This window comes from Drosophila mojavensis, unplaced genomic scaffold (assembly GCF_018153725.1).
Source record: "Drosophila mojavensis isolate 15081-1352.22 unplaced genomic scaffold, ASM1815372v1 contig_49, whole genome shotgun sequence".
Classification (NCBI taxonomy): Eukaryota; Metazoa; Arthropoda; class Insecta; order Diptera; family Drosophilidae; genus Drosophila; species Drosophila mojavensis.
In genome coordinates, this window is record NW_025318872.1 from 518,834 (window position 1) to 540,796 (window position 21,963).

The 21,963-nt window shown below is 37.9% G+C and overlaps 1 protein-coding gene and 2 long non-coding RNA genes across 3 annotated transcripts; 1 reads left to right on the top strand and 2 right to left on the bottom strand.

Moving 5' to 3' along the window:
• The first annotated feature begins 364 nt into the window (after positions 1-364).
• On the top strand, positions 365-7,751 carry LOC6577805 (V-type proton ATPase 116 kDa subunit a1). Its single transcript, XM_002003702.4, has 4 exons — positions 365-473; positions 4,752-6,964; positions 7,320-7,491; positions 7,560-7,751. The coding sequence occupies exons 2-4, from the start codon at positions 4,774-4,776 to the stop codon at positions 7,651-7,653; spliced, it is 2,457 nt and encodes an 818-aa protein (XP_002003738.1). The 5' UTR covers positions 365-473; positions 4,752-4,773; the 3' UTR covers positions 7,654-7,751.
• Positions 7,752-18,398: 10,647 nt separating this feature from the next.
• LOC116803956 lies at positions 18,399-18,799 on the bottom strand. The gene is made up of 2 exons (XR_004363987.2): positions 18,708-18,799; positions 18,399-18,651 (listed from the first exon to the last, which is right to left on the bottom strand). It is a non-coding gene; the product is annotated as an uncharacterized LOC116803956 (long non-coding RNA).
• Positions 18,800-19,027: 228 nt separating this feature from the next.
• Positions 19,028-19,604, bottom strand: LOC116803953. The gene is made up of 2 exons (XR_004363984.2): positions 19,290-19,604; positions 19,028-19,232 (listed from the first exon to the last, which is right to left on the bottom strand). It is a non-coding gene; the product is annotated as an uncharacterized LOC116803953 (long non-coding RNA).
• Positions 19,605-21,963: the final 2,359 nt, after the last annotated feature.

The following is a 21,963-nucleotide window of genomic DNA, read 5'->3' on the forward strand; positions in this document are numbered from 1 at the left end:
GCCGATTGCCGTATTAGCTTCGGTTAGACGCACCGTAAACCGTTAACTCGTGATAAGTCCCCACCTTTCTCTGTCTCCCTCTCTCTCTCTCTCTCTCGCTCTCTAGCAGTGCCACTCCTTGACACAAAAACAACGACGCGTCTATCAAAGGCTTGTTTAGCAGCGCAATCACTAACAGAAATCGCAAAGTGTTTGCGTTGTTGCGCCGAGATAAAAAGCCGTACAGATTATATGCCCTGGCCTCCAACTGGCTGTGTGTGTGTGTGAGCAGGTGTGTGCGTGTAGGTGTGTACGACAAGTGTAGATTAACCGTTGTTTAATTGGCAAAAGCTACCAGCTCTATGAGCGCTAACTTGATCGAACAGTATACAAAGCGCCGTTGGTCTGGCCAGGTCGCGAACAGTAACTCCGAGAAAAAAGCCCAAAATAATAAGAAACTAACAACAAAATCAATTCGACTCGTGATCTTTAATGTAAGCACTCGCAAATGCTGCACACATGCCACTAAAAATAAATAGAAAAAAAAACAATATTTTAAGCAATAAGTGAAACTGTTTTCCACTACAAATTACCCCGTGACTCATGGGCCACGGCAAATGTGTTTGCTTTAAATTGTTTAACTTGATTACTTCTCCGTTGCGGGTTAAATCTACTACCGGAGGTTATCGCAATTGTTTCCACATAAACCGCAAACACGGTCACAAATTAAACATCGTGCTTTAGTTTACCTAAGTTATTATATAGAACTTCAAGCAGGAATGATATGAACTGTATACATATGCAGCGGAAATAACATTATACAGAGATTTATTTAACTTAAGCTTGATTTGGTAAATATATGAGATTAAGAAGTCAATCTACAAATGGGAACATTTCCAAGCAATAAGAAATTGATACTGTATAAGGCAGATGTAAGGGAAATATATGAGGTCAAAATCTTAATCTCGTAATTTAGAGAAAAAATTCGAAAATTAATGGGTAAAATATTTCAATTTAATTTGAGATATTGAGAATATTTAAACATCTTTTATTTTTAGTTGATTGTCTGCGTATATGTATGTGAAATTTGAAGCAGAAAAAACTAACTTTGAATATATTTTTAGATATTCAAAAATGAAATTTAAATTTTCGTTTTTACTCATTTATAAATGTTTACGGATATATAGGAATGCATATGTATTTTCATCTATAAACATCAAAATCTTTTTCAAAAGTAAATAGTTACTTTAACTGTTTAAAGTATTGCATAAAAGCTTCACATTCATAAATCCAATTCTTATCATAAACAATCCTTGTAGAGCAGTAAACAAAGTTGTAATCCTCGGCAGGGATATAAAAATACTGAGACTGTATTGTCAGTATATAAAGAGCCACCCACAAGGCCATTAGAGTGGCGCGACACACACACACATATATAAATAGACTGCCACACAGGACTCTTAAGCGGCCGTAAGGCGCAATTATTCAAAGCCATATTCTAGACAATTACGTTAATCTTAATAGCGACATGTTTTGCGATAACGTATCTTAATTGATTTTTGATAATTGCCCGAGCAGTTAAACGTCGACTTCGATTTGCCTGAAAGCAAACGCTAAACTACTTCCACACACACATAGATGTATGTATATGTGTACACTCCTGTGTTTGTGTGACGTCAGAGCACGTGATGGATCATGTGAAAGCAACGCCACACACACACACTCACACACATTCACTCACAAAGCCGTCCGCATAAATTGTTGTGCAAATTATTACGTTACCGATAATATTTTTACGGCCAGCCAACGGATTTCTTAATGAGCTAAACACAGCGCCGATTGCTACACATCAACCACCGCCCACCCAACGTCCGCCCGTACCGTAATTATAGCCCACATTCACAAGCTCACAAACTCACTGTCTACATACATACATACATACACATATATATGTATGCATAGGATATGTACCCACAGAATGACAGCCTGAGGCCAGCCAACTAGAGTTTATTGTGCTGTTTCCGCTCCTATGCTCGGCCAAACGATTTATGGCCAACTTTAAGGCATATTCAAGCCCACAGACCTGGGGCTCTGCTCCAGTCAGTTGGTCTCGTACATTCATTTTGATTTACAATAGAAAACCGCAGGCATGGCTAAAACACTAAATCTACCTGAACTGTGAGTGCGCACCAAGAAGTTTAAGTGCTTAGAACAGAATGAAATAGACTAAATAATGGAACTATAATTGTGAACTTTTTTATTTAAATATATAAAATATTTTACAGAAAGAATATTTTTCAGAAAGGAAAAATATATATAGTGTTGAATATACTTACATGGGACTTTAATTTTGCTAGCTTTATTTATTTATTTTATTTTTTTTTAATTCTATGAAAATGAATTTATTATTAGTATATTTTTTTAGATTATACATTTTTTAATTTACTATATTTTAATTCAATTATATATAATTTAATTATATTTATTTTCATTATTATATATTATTATTATTTTTCATAATATATCAAATTTTATTTTAATACTATACAAAACTATCTTATTTGAATTTTATATATTCTTATACAAATTATTTACTTTCTATTAAATATGTTTATAAATTACGTAATTGATAAAAATTATTACATATTTTTTAAGTATATATTTTCAATATATAACATTCCATTTAACTATATGTTAAAATGATTTTTATAAACTACAATAATTTTTATTACTTATATATTTTATAGTAAAAAAAATCAATCAATATATACATACTTTGTATTTTATGTTCTCTAACATATTTTCATTATATTAATATAATAATTAATATATTAATAGACATAATTTCAATATGCAAATTTATTTCTTAGTTAAAATTAATTAAATTTTCCCTATATATTAATTAAGTGTTCAAGATTAATTTTAATAATTTTATAACATTGCTCATTATAATACAGTTCTTTTTCTAAGTACAAAATAAGCAATTGACACAGTTGATTGCCTTTTGATGTTTAGCGAGCACTTGAGCTGGCGTATTATCATGCCCGGCACTATTTGACTTCCTTTTGTGGTAAATTATAAAGTTAAAGTCTCTGCAAGGCTCTTTAATGCCCGAACAGAGCCGATGGCAATCGCAGGCAATTATCGGAGTAGGCACAGACAGCGGCTGCTTATCGCGGCCACTCGCCAAATTGGCTGAATCAATCAAATTTATGGCCCGACATGCGAGACAAAAATCACAGCGCGCCACTGTAGTTAGATTGCCATAAATATCTGCAATCTGTACAACCAAAACGGCTATCAAACAACGTCATTACTCATGTGGCCAAAGAGTCTGTCCCTTGTCCTGCTGCCACTTGTAAAATTATATTTATATATATAGATATGCATATAGCTTATATATTAAGCCAGCTGATTGCTTGGTAATTGTTAATAATTTGAAATTATTAACGCATCGCTTCGCCCCAGCACTTGAGATAAGCCCAGCAGAACTAAAAGCAAAAAGCGAACACGATATCTCGTTTCGGGCCGTGTTATCTTATCTGTGGACATAGCTTGTACACAAATAGTTCAATTTCACATGAATACAATATATACATGGAAATATTCCTACAAAGCAATTGTAGTTACTGATTGATTGGGGCGTTGCATTGAGATCTCCACAGACGTAAACAATGACGTACATTGTTGGGTCTTAGATTGGCTCAGCACCTGCCCAACATTCTGACAAATCGATTGCTATTGAAATAATCTTCAAGTTCAATTATTACAGAGTTTGAATTTATAAAGAAAATGTAATTTATTTATTTATAAAGTGATTTTAGTAGATAAAATACAATAGAATGCATAGTCATGGTGCGACTTGTATAGATAGATTAATATATACATATATAATATTCGAGCATATAAGTGTGCATACCCTTTAAATAAATGAACTACTTCATTCTTTGTATCAAGCAGTATATATTTCTTTAAAAATCCGTGTATACATATATATGTAATTTACTATATAAATATGATAAACCTTTGGCAATAATCAAGTTGATTATATATAAATATCAAGCATTTAAAATTTGCTTAAATGTATAAATACCAGACTGGGTTTACGGATTAAGTTTTGCATATTTTGTATATTTTAAAAAATGTTTAATTAGTTTAGGAATATCGAATTTGGTTTCTTCACATATTATAGACCTAACTGTGATTCCTTTATTTATTTCTTGTGATGCTATCCAGCTGCTTCCTTAAATCCGTGTTGTTCATTTCACTAACCTCTTTGGTTTCGAATAGAAGAATATAATGACAATAGTATTTTTAGATTATTTTTTTACAGATTCTTTGCTCAAAACCAAAAATACAGACGAAAGCTGTGAAATATTTTGTTAAATATTAAAAAGTTCCAGAGCTGTGAATGTCCGTGAGTCAAATCAAGTATCGTAAATACGTAAATCACGTATATACACACCGTATATACCCTCCACCCTCGACGCATTGCAAAACGATTTGTCGCCTACTGTTAAGATAGAGCTCCTCAATAGTTACTTAGAAAATCAATAAATTTAGTCAGATTAAGATATTTTTACAACTGGAGAGCATTTATTTATGGCATCCGAGAAGTGGCTGGAGCCGGGAGCCTTCGTAATTTAACGACTGTCAGGTCCAACAACGCTAATAAATAACACTTCATTTAATCAGTTACTAATCAGATAGTAATCGGCGACTCATTTCGGCTATCGCTTATTTACTTATTATTTTTTGTTTCTTTTTTGCAGATAACGACACGAGGGCTTCATCATGGGCGACATGTTTCGCAGCGAGAAAATGGCCCTGGTCCAGTTGTATGTGCAGCCAGAGGCTGCCTACGCCTCCATAGCGGAGCTGGGCGAGATGGGCTGTGTGCAGTTCCGGGATCTGAACGATCAGGTCAACGCCTTTCAGCGCAGATATGTGAGCGAGGTGCGGCGCTGCGACGAGATGGAGCGTCGAGTGCGCTACATAGAGGGTCAGTTGCGCAAGGATGATATCAAGATGCCACATCTGAGTGCTGAACAGGAGCCGGCGGCGCCAAATCCACGCGAGATCATCGATCTGGAGGCGCAGCTGGAGAAGACTGAGAACGAGCTGCACGAAATGTCATCGAACAGCGCCAGCCTGAATGCCAACTTCCGGCACATGCAGGAGCTGAAGAGTGTGCTGGAGAACACCGAGGGCTTCTTCTCCAGCCAGGAGATCATGAACTTGGACTCAAATCGACCAATGGAGTCCGATGATCCAGCGGCTCTCCAGTCGGCCGCTCAGCGCGGCCAGCTATCCTTTGTGGCCGGCGTCATCAAGCTGGAGCGTTTCTTCAGCTTCGAGCGGATGCTGTGGCGCATCTCGCGTGGCAACATCTTCCTGAGGCGCAACGATATCAGCGGCCTGTGCGAGGACGACGAGGCGGGCCACCCGGTGCTGAAGACCGTCTTCGTGGCCTTCTTCCAAGGCGAGCAGCTGAAGCAGCGCATCAAGAAGGTCTGCGTGGGCTACCACGCCGAAGTTTATCCCTGCCCCAGCTCAGCTGCCGAGCGCGCCGATATGATCAAGGACGTGAACATGCGAATTGAGGACTTGAAGATGGTGATCAACCAGAGTGCCGATCATCGCAATCGCGTGCTGAGCACCGCGGCCAAGCACCTCGCTCGCTGGACCATCATGGTCAAGAAGATGAAGGCCATCTACCACACACTCAACTACTTCAATCCGGACGTAACGGGCAAGTGCTTGATCGGCGAGGGCTGGGTGCCCGTCCGGGACCTGCCCACGGTGCAGCAGGCGCTCGCGCGAGGCGCCAAGATCTCCGAGTCGAGCATTCCGGCCTTCATGAACGTCATCTCCACCAACGAGCAGCCGCCCACGTTTACGCGCACGAACAAGTTCACCAGCGGCTTCCAGAACCTGATCGACTCCTATGGCATGGCCTCGTACCGGGAGGTCAATCCGGCTCTCTACACGTGCATCACATTTCCGTTTCTGTTCGCCGTGATGTTCGGCGACATGGGCCACGCCCTAGTATTGATCGCCTTTGCCGCCTTTCTGATCATCAAGGAACGCCAGCTGGCCTCCATCAAGGAGGAGATATTCACAATATTCTTTGGCGGCCGCTACATCATACTGCTGATGGGCCTCTTCTCGCTCTACACCGGCCTGATCTACAACGACGTCTTCTCCAAGTCCATCAACATATTCGGATCCGGCTGGCAGAATCAGTACAACACCTCCACAGTCATCGACCACTCCACGCCCTACCTGACTATGCGGCCGAAGATTAGCAATTTCAAGACCTATCCAGTGGGCGTGGACCCCATCTGGCAGCTGGCCGACAACAAGATCATCTTCCTGAACACCTTCAAGATGAAGCTCTCGATTATCTTCGGTGTTTTCCACATGATCTTCGGCGTTTGCATGTCGGTCGTGAATTTCATACACTACAAGAAGTATGCCAGCATCATTCTGGAGTTCGTGCCGCAGGTGCTGTTCCTGCTGCTGCTGTTCGGCTACATGGTCTTCATGATGTTCTTCAAGTGGGCCACCTACAACGATAACAGCACGGACCAGTCTCTGTCGCCGGGCTGTGCACCCTCCATTCTTATATTGTTCATCAATATGATGCTGTTCGGGCACCAGGAGCCACTGGATGGCTGCAAGGAGTACATGTTCGAGGGCCAGGACATGATACAAACGGTCTTCGTGATCGTGGCCGTCATCTGCATACCCTGGATGCTGCTGGGCAAGCCGCTCTACATCAAGGCCACGCGACCCAAGCAATTGCCAGCGCCCAACCATGCCGCAGCGCCCTCTGGCGGTCATGGCCATGGCCATGGCGACAATGAGCCCATGAGCGAGGTGTACATCCAACAGGCCATACACACCATTGAGTATGTGCTCAGCACGATCTCCCATACGGCCTCCTATCTGCGACTCTGGGCCTTGTCGCTGGCTCATGCACGTAAGCTCAACATTCTCTCTCAATATTCTCTCTCAGAATTCCGTCTCAACATTCTCTCTGTCCACATTCTCTCTCAACATCCTCTCTCTCAACACTCTCTCTGTCAGCCCTCTAACGCAACATCATCGGTCATATCCTCTCCATTCTGTCATCATTCTTTCTCATTAATTTCTCTGTCTCAAAATTCTCACTCAACATGCTATCACAACATTTTCTCTCAATATTCTCTTTTTTCCTTCTCAACGTTTTCTCTCAAAATTCTCTCTCATCTCTCATCTATCTCAACATTTTCTCTCCCTCCCTCTATCTCTCTATTCTGCTGCTAATTATCCTTTCTCTCTTCTTCTTCACTCAGAGCTCTCGGAGGTGCTGTGGAACATGGTGTTCTCGAACGGCTTCGGCTTCTCCGACTACACAGGCTGCATAGCGGTTTTCATAGTGTTCGGCGCCTGGTCCGTGCTCACCGTGGGCATTCTGGTGCTCATCGAGGGTCTGTCGGCTTTCTTGCACACACTGCGCTTGCATTGGTGAGTTTGGCGAGAATTCCATTCCGTTTTCAGTCTATAACTATTTGATCTATTTGATGTACTTTTAGGGTCGAGTTCATGAGCAAGTTCTATGAGGGCGCCGGCTATGCCTTTGCGCCGTTCAGCTTTAAGCAAGTACTGGAGGACGGGGGCGAGAACTAGGGCGCGGGTCGCACTATCCAAACGAGTTGTCAAAGCTTTTGCAAATTTTGTTGCTTTTCAGTTATTTGGGACAAGAATAAATTCGTTTTTCATATGCATATTTTTTCTATTTGTTCTGCTCGTTTCTGATTTCAGATTTCTGATTTCTGTCTTTCTCAGTCGGACGACAAATGTTTGTCAGATGCTTTCTGACAGTTTGCTTTGGTCAGCCAGCTGGCAGCTGCAGATTGAGTGACCCACACACACACACACACACCCACACACACACAAACTATGGTTATCAGGGACAATCACAAAGCAAATTTGCTTGGCTCTGGCTCTGCTCGATGCGGTGAAAACTTTTTTCTCATTAGAAAAGATGTCATATGCTGAAATTATGTTGTCACTTTTGCTGTCTATTGGACGCATTGAAACGTGAACTCAAGAAACCTTGCGAATGTCTGCTGCGATTCGAGTAATAAGACTAAACCCGGCTCAAATTGGATCAAGCTGTATCGGAAGCATCTTCAAGCATGTGGATATGGCAAATATACTATAAAACATATTCCATCAGCCACACATGGAATAGAGCTACAAAACTATCGACTCGTTGGTTCCATCGGGTGATTTTTTCAGTTTGTTTTTTTAAGTTTATACAGTTGAGCTCAATTAATAATGAATTAAAAATAATTGTACTAGCTAAACTGGACAAAAAAAAAAGCTAAAGAAATAAAGAAAGATTTATTGCAATTTGTGGCTTGGCTGAGCCTCGTCCTGCCTGGCTGACTGCCAAGTGCAGCACCACTCCAGCAATTATACTAATCTACATTTTCACTTTATCTAAATTAAATCCGCATGTGAGTTTACGCAGTTGACGGGGCACTGGAAAAAAAATGGGAGAGGTGTGAGCAAATGTTTATAATACAAATGTATTTTTCTACCAAAGCGAACAGCAAAAGGTGCGTAACGAAACACTTGAGCGTGTTACATAATTAACGGGCGCCACACCTGCCGCCGGCGGCAGGTGTGAGACAAACTATAAAATAAAGCATGCTGAAAGCGAAAGCGAAACCAAAACAAAACGAAGCGAAGCGGAACGAGAGGAAACAAAGGCCCGCAATAAACAGGGTCAAATATCAGCACACACTTGAGAGCATAAAAGCATTTTTATAGCGCCCAGACAGATAGCTGGCCACAGTTGCGCACCTGAATAATAGCCCGCGTGTCACATTGTCCTTTTCCGGTAATAATTTCACATTTTGCGTGACAAACCCCACCTCACCCCCACCCCGACCATGCCCTGTGACTGTGCGGAAATATAATACGTTCGCCCTGGGCTCTGGTTGGCTGACTAAATTAGCTATGATGACAAGTCGTGCTCCTGGCCGGCTGGCTGGCTGTCTGGCTGGCTGGCTGCCCGGCTACTGTTTAGTGCTGGCTCAGCTTGGCAGCGGCTTAAGACGAGCCGTGGCGCGACTCCTTTTGGCCACGTTATCATTTATAATGAGTTAATTACATTTAATGCGCATGTACAACGGCCTGTTGAACATGGCGCTCAATTAAATGTGACCCTGGCACGCAGAGCACAGCACACAAAGACCAGAACAATAATAACACCAACAACAGCAACAGCAGCAGCTACAGCAACAGCAACAGCTACAACAACACTGGCATTGCGGTCAACTGCTCGCGTTAAGGACATATAGAGATGCGCATACACACATACATATATATTAAGTACCTCGGTACACTGGGCTTAATATGTGTTAAGCGACAGCTCAGTGCGAATTGAAGATGTTGTCGCATTAAACAGCCATCTCAGGCTTTATTAGCTGCGAAAAAGCAGAAGAGCTGCTCTACAATGCAGACATACATATATCACGCAGGGGACAACAGCTGTACGAGAAAGAGACTAAATTATGAAGCATACATCTAGGCTGTGGATAAACAAAAATTGGGTTAAGCTAATATTTTGTTGCATAAACTTGTCATTATGACTATTTATTTATTTTTTATAAATACATATTTCTTAAAAAGGTATTTCTGATAGGTTCCCATACCCTTAAAGCAAATATAACTAAACAGAACTAAAGTAAATATAGCATTCTAATATAATCTGATAAGATATACATATATATCTTGCGGAAAGAATGAGATTTTAGGTTACGCTAGTTATGGATAAACATTACATTAAAGGAGCTTAGCTCTAGAGACGATCGAGATGATCTTGAAGCTGTTGGTGCTTTCTCCTAGTGTGCTGAAGTTGCAAGATCTTTTAGCTGCCTACATAGATACTGAAAGCGAATTTACTCTCTCAAGTTACTTTTTTGCTAACTCTTAGATTTTATCTCAAATTTTGGGAATCTTTTTCTAAAACCCAAGGTCCTCAAATTAAATGATGATGTTTTTAAAGAAGTTAACAACTAGATCATAGATCGTAATTTATTATTATTATTATTTTATTTTTTTTTTTTTTTATGAGACATTTATTAGAAAACTTGGAATTCATTTCTACAAGAAACTTTATTTTTATTGAATTTTGATTGCAAATTGAATTCATTTAACCCTTAGCTAATAGTCTGTGAAACTTGAAACAATTCAATTCAATTATAAATGACACTTGAATGGTGTTAAGTGAGTTGAAGTTTTGATTGTTTTTGATTCATTCCACCCCATAATATGAGCCACACATTTCAGCTGTTATACAGTAAAAATGAAATCCAGCTTTATAAATATGCCTTTAGCTCTAGCATTACAAATGTGATATCAAATATTTTGCATATTTAGCTAATATTTAATCCCTTTGATGCTCACACGCAGCGCTTTGTGCTCTAGAGATGATGGTCATTCCACCACAACATTGTTAAAATTGACAAAACTGATGAAAACCGCACTTGCTGTTCATACATGTAAATATACCCTGTTTTTGGTAGATGAATGTAAAGGGGGTGTAATGGGCTAGACAAGAGATTACATACATCACACAAATACTTCGAAAAAAAAAATCCATATAAATTTTATAGATAGGGGATATCTACAATTCGATACATTCACACTAAAAATATGCCTTTATATTTGTATTTCATTCTTTTCATTTTATTGTGGACCATATAAACGTAAGCTTTGTGCCGCCAGCCACGCCTCACTTGGTCCAAGTTCTGTTTTCTGCTTTTGACAGCTGCACAATTTGTGCGCAGCTCTTGTTCATTTGTTTGACCGTCTGCTGTTGTTGTTGTTGCTGTAGCTGTTGTTTTTGCATTGCTGTAGTTTTATTTTTCGTTTGTTTATTGTTATGCCAAAAATTGAACACACAAAGCAATTGCTATGCAACATTTGTGCAGACATGTCGCATCGAATGAAAAACTACAAATAAAATTGCTGTACAATTGAGCATAGGCAGCACACGCAAAGGCCCCTATGCATGTGTGTGTGTGTGTGTGTGTGTGGGTATTTTCATCTCTATTTTCCTTCTTTTGGGCGTGTACAATTTAATATTTTTATAGCTGCCCACTGGCCAGTGTGGAAAGCACATTCGTTGCTTGTCATGTCATGCGGTCAATTGTTTATTGTTAACAGGTCTGGTTGCGCTCTCTGCCAAATTCCAGCTAGAATTTTCAAATATTTATTATTATGCCTGAAAAATCAGTTCAATCTACAGCCCAAACTAGCGACTGTTTGTACGTCTCTCCGTGCGATAGATAAATAATGATAAGTAAAGGGTATTGCGGTAAAAAGCAGAATCAAATGTGAGCTAAAGCGTTTATATGTAGTTTATGCTTGATAAGAGACATTGTTAAAAGTGCTCGAAAATATCGAAACGAATAAATAAACGCATATTTTCTTAAATTTTAATAAATATATAAATGTTTCTCTTATAGTCAGTCATACTAAACTATTAGTTCTCATAATTCAAAAACACATTCGTCTTTTAGCAAGGGTTTTCTTTATATAAGATATGTAAGCAAACAATATTTTTAAAATGCTTAAAAATAGCACAAAATACGAAAAAAAAAAAACAAACTGCATTTTAGAAGGAGTATGCGTAAAAAATGTTAAAAAAAAAAAAAAATAATGAAATAAATAAAATTAAATTTTAAAAAACTAATTGTACTACATACTTCTACTTTTACAAAAAAAAATAAATAAATAAAATAAAAATAAAAAAGAAAAATTAATAATAATAATAATAATAATTATAATGATAATAATAATAATTAATTTTAAAAATTCTAATAAAACTGAAGCTCATTTGTCAATAACAATTTTTTAACCGTTCTTTATATATTTAGACAGCCAAAAAAAATTTAAAAAATGTGCATTGACCAATTTTATTTATCTACCTAACCAATACAATAAAATTGTTCGTTATATATCGCTATCGATATAGATCGATAGAATGTAAAGAATTTCAAAAATAAACAGATCATTCAGTTGACAATGAAAATAAGCTACAAACTAATGCATTGTTGTATATGACATGGTCACATACAAAAGCACAGCATGCTTAAGAAAATCGATAAATATTAATTCAGCAGCTTTTCTAATAAAATAAATTATGTAGATTACAGATGCAAAATGAATGAAATCTTGCAGAAATAACTCTGCCCATAGCACAACAAACAAAGTTTTCGTTTCAAAGACCAAGCTGAGGTATGAATGTAGCTGGGATATCAATAAACTACTGAAATATATGCAAAATGAGCATTCAAGTCTTAAGGCACTTTAGGCACACTCTTTGCTGTCCACAGAGCAACGCGCGGAAAAGTCTCTCAGCTTGAAGAGCGCGAAATGAACTTAAGCCAACTCCAAGAGGCAGATGCAATCTGTCACAGCCAGCAAACTCAACTATCACAGCTAATTCGTGCTCCAAAGATTTTAATATAGTTGTTATATGATTTTCTTGAATGGTCTCAGGCTGCACACACACACACGCGTACACTGGGCGTATACTTTATTAATGCACTGTTAGCAGCGAGCACAATGGCTTGGCAGCTGCTGACCGACTTCATCAACAAAGGCGTCGCCTCGGGGCGCAAATTTCAATGCGTTTGAAGCATTAAATAAATGTCCACTAAAAATGTCTGCGGTTAGCCTGGCCAGCGCGTTGCTGTTTTCCCTGTCGCATGTCCGAGCGTGTGCCTTGTGGGCGTTGTGCAGCTGAGCAGAGCACAAAAGGCGCATTTTATAGAACTGGCACAAACTGCCTCTCACACTCTATCTCTCTCTCTCTCTCTCTCTCTCTCTATCTCTACACTAATAGCTCGCCTGCTCGCTCGCTCGCACTCGTGCGTGTCTCAAGGACATATTCGTGGCCGACGCCTGCCCGACTGGCCAAAATCGCTGCAAGTGCTTTTAAGTCGTTGTCAAATGCAAAAAGCACAATAATTCAAATTTATGACGCGCAATTGTGTTCATCTACACGCACAGCCCACTTTTGAGATTTCCTTTATTTCCAACTTCATCTTTTTTGGGCTCTTTGAATTCGGGCATAAATAAAGTAAAGTTGCCGTAGGCAGGCAGCCGGGCAGGCAGCCGGGCAGGCAGTCGGACAGGCCAGGCAGCCAGACAGCCAGGCAGTCACACAGCGCATCATGAAGTATGTAAATTTACTGCCCACGACTGAACTGACAAAGAAAGTGCCATAAAATTGTTATAATTTGTGGTTCTCTCACTGCACAATTATTTTCTCTGAGTGCTTCACTTGCTGTCTAGGTGTGTCAAGGTCCGCCCACCGCCCCCCAGCACCGTCCTGCGTGTGCGTGTAGCTATTTGGAAAATTATCTGCATTTGATTTACAGACATTTTTGAGTTGAAAACTGTCGTTGAATTATTTGAGCTACATTGAAGTCAATGCACAGACCCAGTCACTATGAAATTGAAATAAGTTCATTTTTAATGGGTTTGAATATACTCAGTAGGCAATTGAATCAGTTGTCGTTTAAGTCTATTTATTGATATGGTTAAAAAATGATTTCTTAAATCTAAAGTAAAAAGTAAAGATGAAAGAGTTTAAAAAGCTGTATCACATATAGGAAAAAATATATTTAAAAAATAAATAAAATATAAATAAAAAATGTTACATATATTAATATCTGAAACAGCTAACTTTGAAGGTAATAAAATAGATATTCCTGAATAAATAATTATTTTTTAAATTTTAAAATACACCTCATATGTGTATACTACATTTATTATGCATTTATTTGTCTTTATTTCTATACATAAATAATTCCGCATGAAGACAGTGCCATATGCCACATCCAACTCCATATCACATATAACATAAAATATTACGAGACAAAAATTAATGAAAAATTGAAAACATTCCACCTAAATTTCAGTTGCAGTTGCACATACGGCGTATCTTTAAATATAAATAATAAATAAATAATATAAATATTTAAAGCGAATTAAGATTGAACGAAAATAAATAAAATACTTAAAAAATACCTATAACAAATATTATATGCTGCAATTAAATGACCACACGGCAGCATATGCTGCCAGTAAAAAAAATTAAATAAATAAATAAATAGGAATGAGAAAAAACTGAATCGAGTTAGTTAGACGAGGCCAACAATTAAAAAGCAATATAAATACGCTAAACTATTATTTAGAGCGTCGTGTATTTGCGGATTTATAAACAAATCCCCAATGCAAATCAACGAGGCGAATTGTGCGCCGAACAAAAACCGATTTGATTTATGTTCATGCATTTGCAGCTAGAGACAACAAAAAATGCATTTAAATGACCAAAATAAAATGCAAATAATTGCGTTGGCCAAATAAATTACAGAAAAAGCAGAAAGTGCATAGCAAAAAAAATTGGCAGACATGAACCGGCAGACACATTGATTAATATGAGGCCAAATGCATTAGGCCAGTGGCCATAATTTATGGGCCAACTCATACATACATATGTATATGTATGTATACCCATCCATGTGTATATCTATTTGCTTAAAGTATTTTACTGCGAATATATATGCTTGTATATCTGCTTTTGCCACATACTCAGTTCCTTTTTTAATGCAGCACAAACTTGACCAAAATGTCAGCTGTGCAAACACGACTAAGCCCTGCCGCGAGCTCAAACCGACGAAAAAATAGCCTAGAGCCACGCCCCGTTAGGGTTTACGCGTTGTAGGCTTTCTTTTTTTTTTTTTTTTTTTTTTTTTTGCTTAGTTTTTTTTTTTTTTTTTTTTTTGAGTAATTTTCTCAGCGCATTTGACATGCGGGCAGTTCGTTTGAATTTCCATTTGGCGCGCGGACAGGAGGCGAGCAGTTCACCTGGCCAGAGCTCACCCAGCTGACCGGCTGTCAACATGCCGCGCGCAGCTCACAGAGAAATATTGAAAGCGAACCAAACCAAACCAAGCTGAACCAAACCGAACCGAACTGAACCGAACTAAACCGACAAAACAAAAAACGTGCAGAGCAAAATGAAGGAAAACACGTTCTATTTTAGCAGCTAGCTAGGCTAGGCTAGGCAAAAGGCAATAAACACAAAACGCAACCAATTGAGTTCGAATGCAAATATTTGAGCACTCGCAGCAGAACGCAGACAACAGAACAACAACAACAGCAACAACAAGAACAACAACAGCGACAACTGCGACGACTACCACAAAATGTTAGAAGCCTACAGCTCGAAATTGAAATTGAAAAGAATTTCGCGCCATTTAACAAGTTTGCAGGCTCCCAGCGAGCGGTGGGCGAACCACGCCCATCCCAAAAGCGTATCGGCGGCTTCTCTCTTTCCGTTTCCACTAAAAAGGGTGTATATATGTGTGTGAGTGAATAAGAGCTAGTCGGTGTGTGTGTGTGTGGGCCAGTGCGCTATATTTGTATTTGTGTTTGCTAGGCAAGACCCAGTACCAGCTGCCAACAGCTATGCATGTGTGTGCGTGTGCGGGAGTGTGTGTACATGTGTGTGTGTGTGTCTATGTATCTCTACTGTGCATCTAGTGTCCAAGCTCTAACTCATCTCTAAAAAGCAAGCGTTATTATTCAAAAGGCAACTTTCCTTCCGGGAAATGGCCAAAAAATATGGAAAATCGAATGATTTTTTAACGAAAATAGAAACATTTTCCGACAAGCTAAAAGTAACAGATTAGCAACAAATCCAACGGAAACTACAGATGAGATTTACATCCTTGGTAATCTCTTCTAATCAGTTCAGAAAATATTCCCTTGATTCAATACATTGTTTTACTTTTAGATTATCATAGAATATTTAAATTTTCCTCTCGCTCTTCAGCTTCAACTGAGAGCACAGCCAATTGACTAAATAATTGCTGTGTATAAAATCTATTACCATATGCTTAAGCACATATATTTAATTCTCAATGCGAGCATGAGTAAACATAATTTAAGCTGCTTTAAGATTATTACCGAGTATTATGGAATTTATGTCATCGCATTCAAATTGCAAAATGCTCATAGAAACCCATAAAATATTTATTTTCACCACACTTTGCACCGGGTCCATGCGATCCATACAAATGTTAATTCAAGCTGAAAACGCCAAAGGGACTCGGCTGCTAACGTTTGCCATCAATAGCCGCATTTTACTCATATCAGGGCAAAGTTTCTTATCGGCAGCTCCAGCAGCAACTTCAATGACAAATTGTGAATGGAAGGCAGTGGGCGGGACGCAAGTACGCAAAAGTTGCAACACCAACACACACACACATACGTAGCATAGCACACTCTTCATGCTGTCAGTGTGCGTCCTTCTCGTCCTTCCCAGCGTTGTCACAACTTGCCACTTTGCACGTAAATTTTTGTCGCCTTCGCCTTTTGCATTGATAAGAAAATTCATAAAATACTTGGCGAACTGAGCAGAGTGAAGAAAATAAAAATAAGAAATAAAAGAAAAATGGAAAAAGCAGCGGAGCAGTGAAATCCAATCGGATTCAACTCGAGTGTGTCAGCAGCCGTGAAAGTGGCATTTGAGCTCTGCAAACTTTACCAACTTGCTAATCTAATGAACAATTGTGAATGCTGGCACTTTGCACCTTGCACCTTTAACAGCAGGTTGCGGCTCGTCCTCGTTCTCGTCCTCATCTGGCTCCTGGGGCCAACTGCAATTGGCAGCCTCAACTTTTGACACACAAATGCATGGAAATGAAAATGAAAATGAAAATGAAAATTAAGCAAAAGTGGAACGAGTGTGGCTGGGAGCAGTGCCGGCTGCTCGTGTCAAAGAACAATTTTTAATCGAATTTACCTGCGCACCACGTGGCGTATGCGTAATGCGCCTGCCAAAAGAATTTAATGCAATTTCCCATTAAATTGCAAGCAAAGTTTGCAGACGGCAGCCGAGCAGCTCAAACAAGCCAACAGTCAACTTAATTGTCATAATTTGTGTTTACAAACTTGACGAATTTACACACACACACACACACACACACACACTCACACAAAACGACAGCTCGGCAGGAGCTGTAAACGGCGGCCTGGGCCTGGTCGGGCACATGTGGCCAGTTGGTCGCAGCCTGAAACTTTTTACACAAAGCTAACAAACAAAAGGCCAAAGTAAATAAAACGAGCGCCCAGCTGAAAAGCACAAGAGGAATGCGGCTATAACAATTTCTGCTGTAGCCGGCGAATGTTGAGCGCAAAAGCAACAAGAAAACTTGCGCAATGCGAACGAAAATCTGATGGGCTTCAGAATACCCTGTATGATTTAAGTTGTAGAAAGAAACAATTAAATTAAATTAAAAATCTGAAAAGTAATTACTTAATATACAATATCAAATTTTTAATTGAAATTTTGATCTGAGAGAATTTGTTTCTTATTTTCTGATTTTATTAAATTTTCTTGTATTAAATAAATTTGTAAGAAAAATATTCATTAAAGAATTTTTCAGTTTTATTTTTGAAATATTATTGCAAATTTATATTTTTGTACTTCAAATTCCCTTTCAGAGCCCTATAGATAATTTCATGTTATTATTATATATTGCTTAATTAATTCTTCTAAAAATAATGATAACAAATAAACACCCTACTAAGTACGCCCTCTAGGTTCAACCAGTACAGGGTATGTAAAAATTATCACACTCTATTGCCGATTGCCCTGTGGCAGGGGTAGAACAAAACACCGAGCTAAAATTGGACACTTAGCACTGGAACGAGAATGACGGCAGAAGACAAATAAAGGCTAAGCAAATAAAATCTAATAAAACGGACGACACAAGAAACCAAGCAAAGCCAGCAGGAGAATGAGCTAAATGCTGGCGAAGACGTGGCTCGACGAGTGGGCGGAACGAGGGGCAGATAGCCAACCAGTCAGGCAGCCCTACAGTCAGACAATCAGCCAGTTGAAGGAAGGATAACAAATGAAATAACAACGTACTAGAGAAGTATGTTTCATTAGCGCCAGCTCCAAGCCAAACGAAACCAAAGCAGACAACAAACAAGGCCAATCGCCTGCCAATGACACTGCCACCAAATCCTTAAAATGAAGTAACTCGCAAACTAACCAAACTAACCAGAGACAAAAAAATAGAAGGAGAGAAAAAGTAAATGCTGGAAACTAGCCTGGTAACAAGAGGAAATCATATCTGGTGGAAGGCCAAAGTTAAACGTTGTTGAAATGCTCTATAAATATTCTAATAATAAAATATGAATTAATAATTAACACAAATATGAGGGATTATTAGCAATTTATATAACTAATAGCTAATACTATAAATAATATGAACTTAGATCAAATTCACTGACTTCTGATCAAAAATGAAAATAAAAATATAAAAAAATCAAAACAAAATATTTTTATTATGCTGCACAAAATACCAAAAGAGATATGTGATTTCTTTCGTCATTTCTATCGCTTGGCATCCAATTAATAACCTTTAATTAGATATCTGCAGACTTGTGTGCATTTCTCCTGATTTACAAAATATCCACAGACAAATTTCGGGCCGACGAGGACGCATCTCCTGGTTTTTTTGTTATAGTAAAATGTTGTTAGCCCACATTTTCCTTTCATTAGACCAGAATTGCACATGCCTGAGCGATAGTTGGTTAAATCGCTATATGATTTTGGTTCTTCACTAATCGCTTACTCATTATTAGCTTAAGGCTTTTATCTTCTGTGATGGCAGAGTGCCAGAACAAAGTGCAAATTAAAACAAATATCAGCTTCATGCTGCAGACAGTTTAAGACTAAATACAGAGTACATATTCTACGCCTTGAATGTGGTGATCGTATCTAATATGCATTTAGTGAGGCATCCATGCGAAATTGGATCGACATAACACAGAGCTAACCGTTGGTTTTTGAGTAATATATTTTCGAAACACACGTTTTTGGTTTTCCATTCCCTTTAAATATATTTATTTTCTATAGTCTATCTGACACAAAATATATAATATTAGAAATATATATATTAAAATATATAATTATCTACAGTTTTTAATTGAACATTTTTTACGAAGGCAATTGCAAATTTTTTGGCATCTTCTTCGAATTGTAAAAGGTCCACAGCGATTATCCGGTTTAGCTTTTACACACCTTTGCTTTTCTTTGTTGAAGTAATATGAATTTCGTTTTCCACATTTTCCGGGCTGAATATCAGTTGAACACATTTCTGAGAATAGTTGATAAAGTTGCTATATATTATTTCGGATGTTGTTCATTTGCTTACTATCAAAATAACTCAAGAATTCTTCCGCGATTGCAAACTCCAAGTACAAAGTGCAAATTAAAACGAATATCAGCTTCATCGTGCAGACTTCTTAAGACTAATTCTACAACGTCATACTTTTTCGCATATTATTGAGATCCATAAAGTTGCGTAACTGATAAACGTATCATTGGAAATTAGCAATTAGTCAAGCTTACATATGTAGCTAATTTATAATATAATTTATTAGAGATTGAGTCAAATCTAAGCAAATGATAAAGTGTAAATATTTCTATATATTTTTTTAATACAGAATCCCAGGTGCCTCTGTTGTCAGTGAAGTATATATATTTCAATAAATTATATTATTATAATTCATTCAGGCGTTCCTTATTGGAGCACCTCAGGCCCAATCTCATTTATTAATGACAAAATACTACTATAATTGCATGGCTGTTTTATAATGATATATATCTACATATTAATATCACATTTACTGTGCTGCATATAGACTGTATGCCATAAATTTGAAGACTCATTCCTATCTATAGATAGGAAAACCATAATCTATAACTGCTTTGCTCAGATCTTCTGTACTTGTCATTCTTCAGCTCCTTTCTGCCCCACGATACTGCCAACAGTCCTTGCCTTCACATATCTAATAATCATTTCTGTTCTTTTACTTTAAAGACAATGCCTTGTCGCTCTGCTTAAGCCTCGCCTTTTATACCTCCGATAAACCTTCTCTAATTCCCACGTAATTAGATTATAAACAACTACTTCTACAAAGCAATCGTCAGTTGTTAACCAATCAAGTTGAGAAGCCGCACTGGGAGCTGTTAATAATTTGTGAAATTGAATTTAAATCGCTTTCAACGGCAGCTACTATCTAGGGATGCGATGCCTGTGAGTGTGCGTGTGCGTGTGCGTGTGCGTGTACGTGGGCAGGTGGTTGCTGTGTGAACAATAAATAAAACTCAGCTGCCTTTTGTTGCTGAAAATCATTAAGATATTTAATTTATCTACAGCCGATGAGTGCGTCGGGAGCGCGCGCTCCTGTCAACTTTATGACAAACTGTTACATTGTATTTCCGTGATTTACGAAGCGCGATAAGAGCAGCAGCATCAGCAGGCTCGTCGCCAGATACACAAGTGTATCGTTATTTAAAGGCACACGCGCTTCCGCGCACACACACACACACATATGCAGAGGCAGGATACGGCGGTCTGCGTGTCGCACATGCAAAGTGACTTACAATTACAGAACACAGCAGCTCCAAGTATCTCTGCGGTATCTGCATCTGTATCTGTATCTGTATCTGTCTCTATATCGCGGCCAATTTGAGCACTTGGCAATTTGACAGAAGCAGCAACACTTCGTGCTTTCTATTTAATATTGCTCACACGCAAAGTTTACAATACATGTGCAACGAAATAAAAGTAGATCAAATATATTTGAAGAAAAGCCTCAAACTGAATCGACTGGCTAATACTCTGCTTGCTAAGCCAGGTTGATATGACTGCTGATTAGACTGCTAAGACTGCTGATGAGGCGACTCTGAGAGCTTCAGCTGGCTTAGTAATTGATTGGTTATACTTAATTTTAATTCTTCAATACTAAGCTTCTCTGATACAGTTTATGTAATTATGTTATTTTATATAAAGAAATCTTGGTAAATGATTTCAAGTTTCCAGTTTCTGTACAGTTCATTTTAAATATAATAATAATATATATTATTTTATTATTTTCTCTGAGGAAATCTTAGTACATGATTTCTAATTTCTAGTTTCATTAAAGTTAATTTTAAATAATATTCTTAAGCTTCTCTGATATAGTTTATGTAATTATGTTATTTTATATAAAGAAATCTTGGTAAATGATTTCAGGTTTCCAGTTTCTTTACAGTTCATTTTAAATATAATAATAATATATATTATTTCATTCTTTTCTCTGACGAAATCGTAGTACATGATTTCTAATTTCTAGTTTCAATAAAGTTAATTTTAAATAATATTCTTACAACCTGGAAAAAGCTAATAAACTCGCTTTGTCTTCTGGCAACACTGCAAAATGAAAGCAGAAATGATGTATATGTATTTATATACATACATATGTATATATGTATGTATCTATGCATGTATTTGAGGCGAGTATCTAGCAAGTGCTATCATAAATTATGTCTAAAATTATAATGGCTCGTGCGTCTAGTTTGCTCATTGTACTCGTTGTTCTGCTCTTGCCCCTTGTCCCTTGCCCCTTGCCGATGCCGTTGCTCTGCATTTAATAAAATTTTATGTGCCGGCCAGAGAGCATAGCGCCAAGTCACGATATTTCAATTATACGCTCCATGTGAATTATGTGCATTGCTTTTGGGTTGCCTCGCCAGCGGCCAGAAGGGGAGGACCGCCATGGAGGGGGCGTGGCCAATAGAATTGGACTATCAAAAAATGTTATTAAAAAATCTAAAATTTTGATGAGTTTATCTTGGTAAGAACAGAGCGTGAGCTATATTCGTTAATAATTACTTTTAATATAGCTGTTATTTTATATTTAAAATAAATAAAATAAAAAAAATGAATTAAATAGAATACATGCAATTAAAAATAATTTTAAAATAATTTTCTATATAAAATTAATGAAAAATAATAATATTTTTAATAGTAATATATTATATATACAAGAAAATATAATACA

Coding starts and splice junctions, on each gene's coding strand:
- LOC6577805 (XM_002003702.4), top strand. CDS start 4,774: ATGGGCGACATGTTTCGCAGCGAGAAAATGGCCCTGGTCCAGTTGTAT. Junction 6,965..7,319: donor CTTGTCGCTGGCTCATGCAC/GTAAGCTCAACA, acceptor TTCTTCACTCAG/AGCTCTCGGAGGTGCTGTGG. Junction 7,492..7,559: donor CACACACTGCGCTTGCATTG/GTGAGTTTGGCG, acceptor ATGTACTTTTAG/GGTCGAGTTCATGAGCAAGT.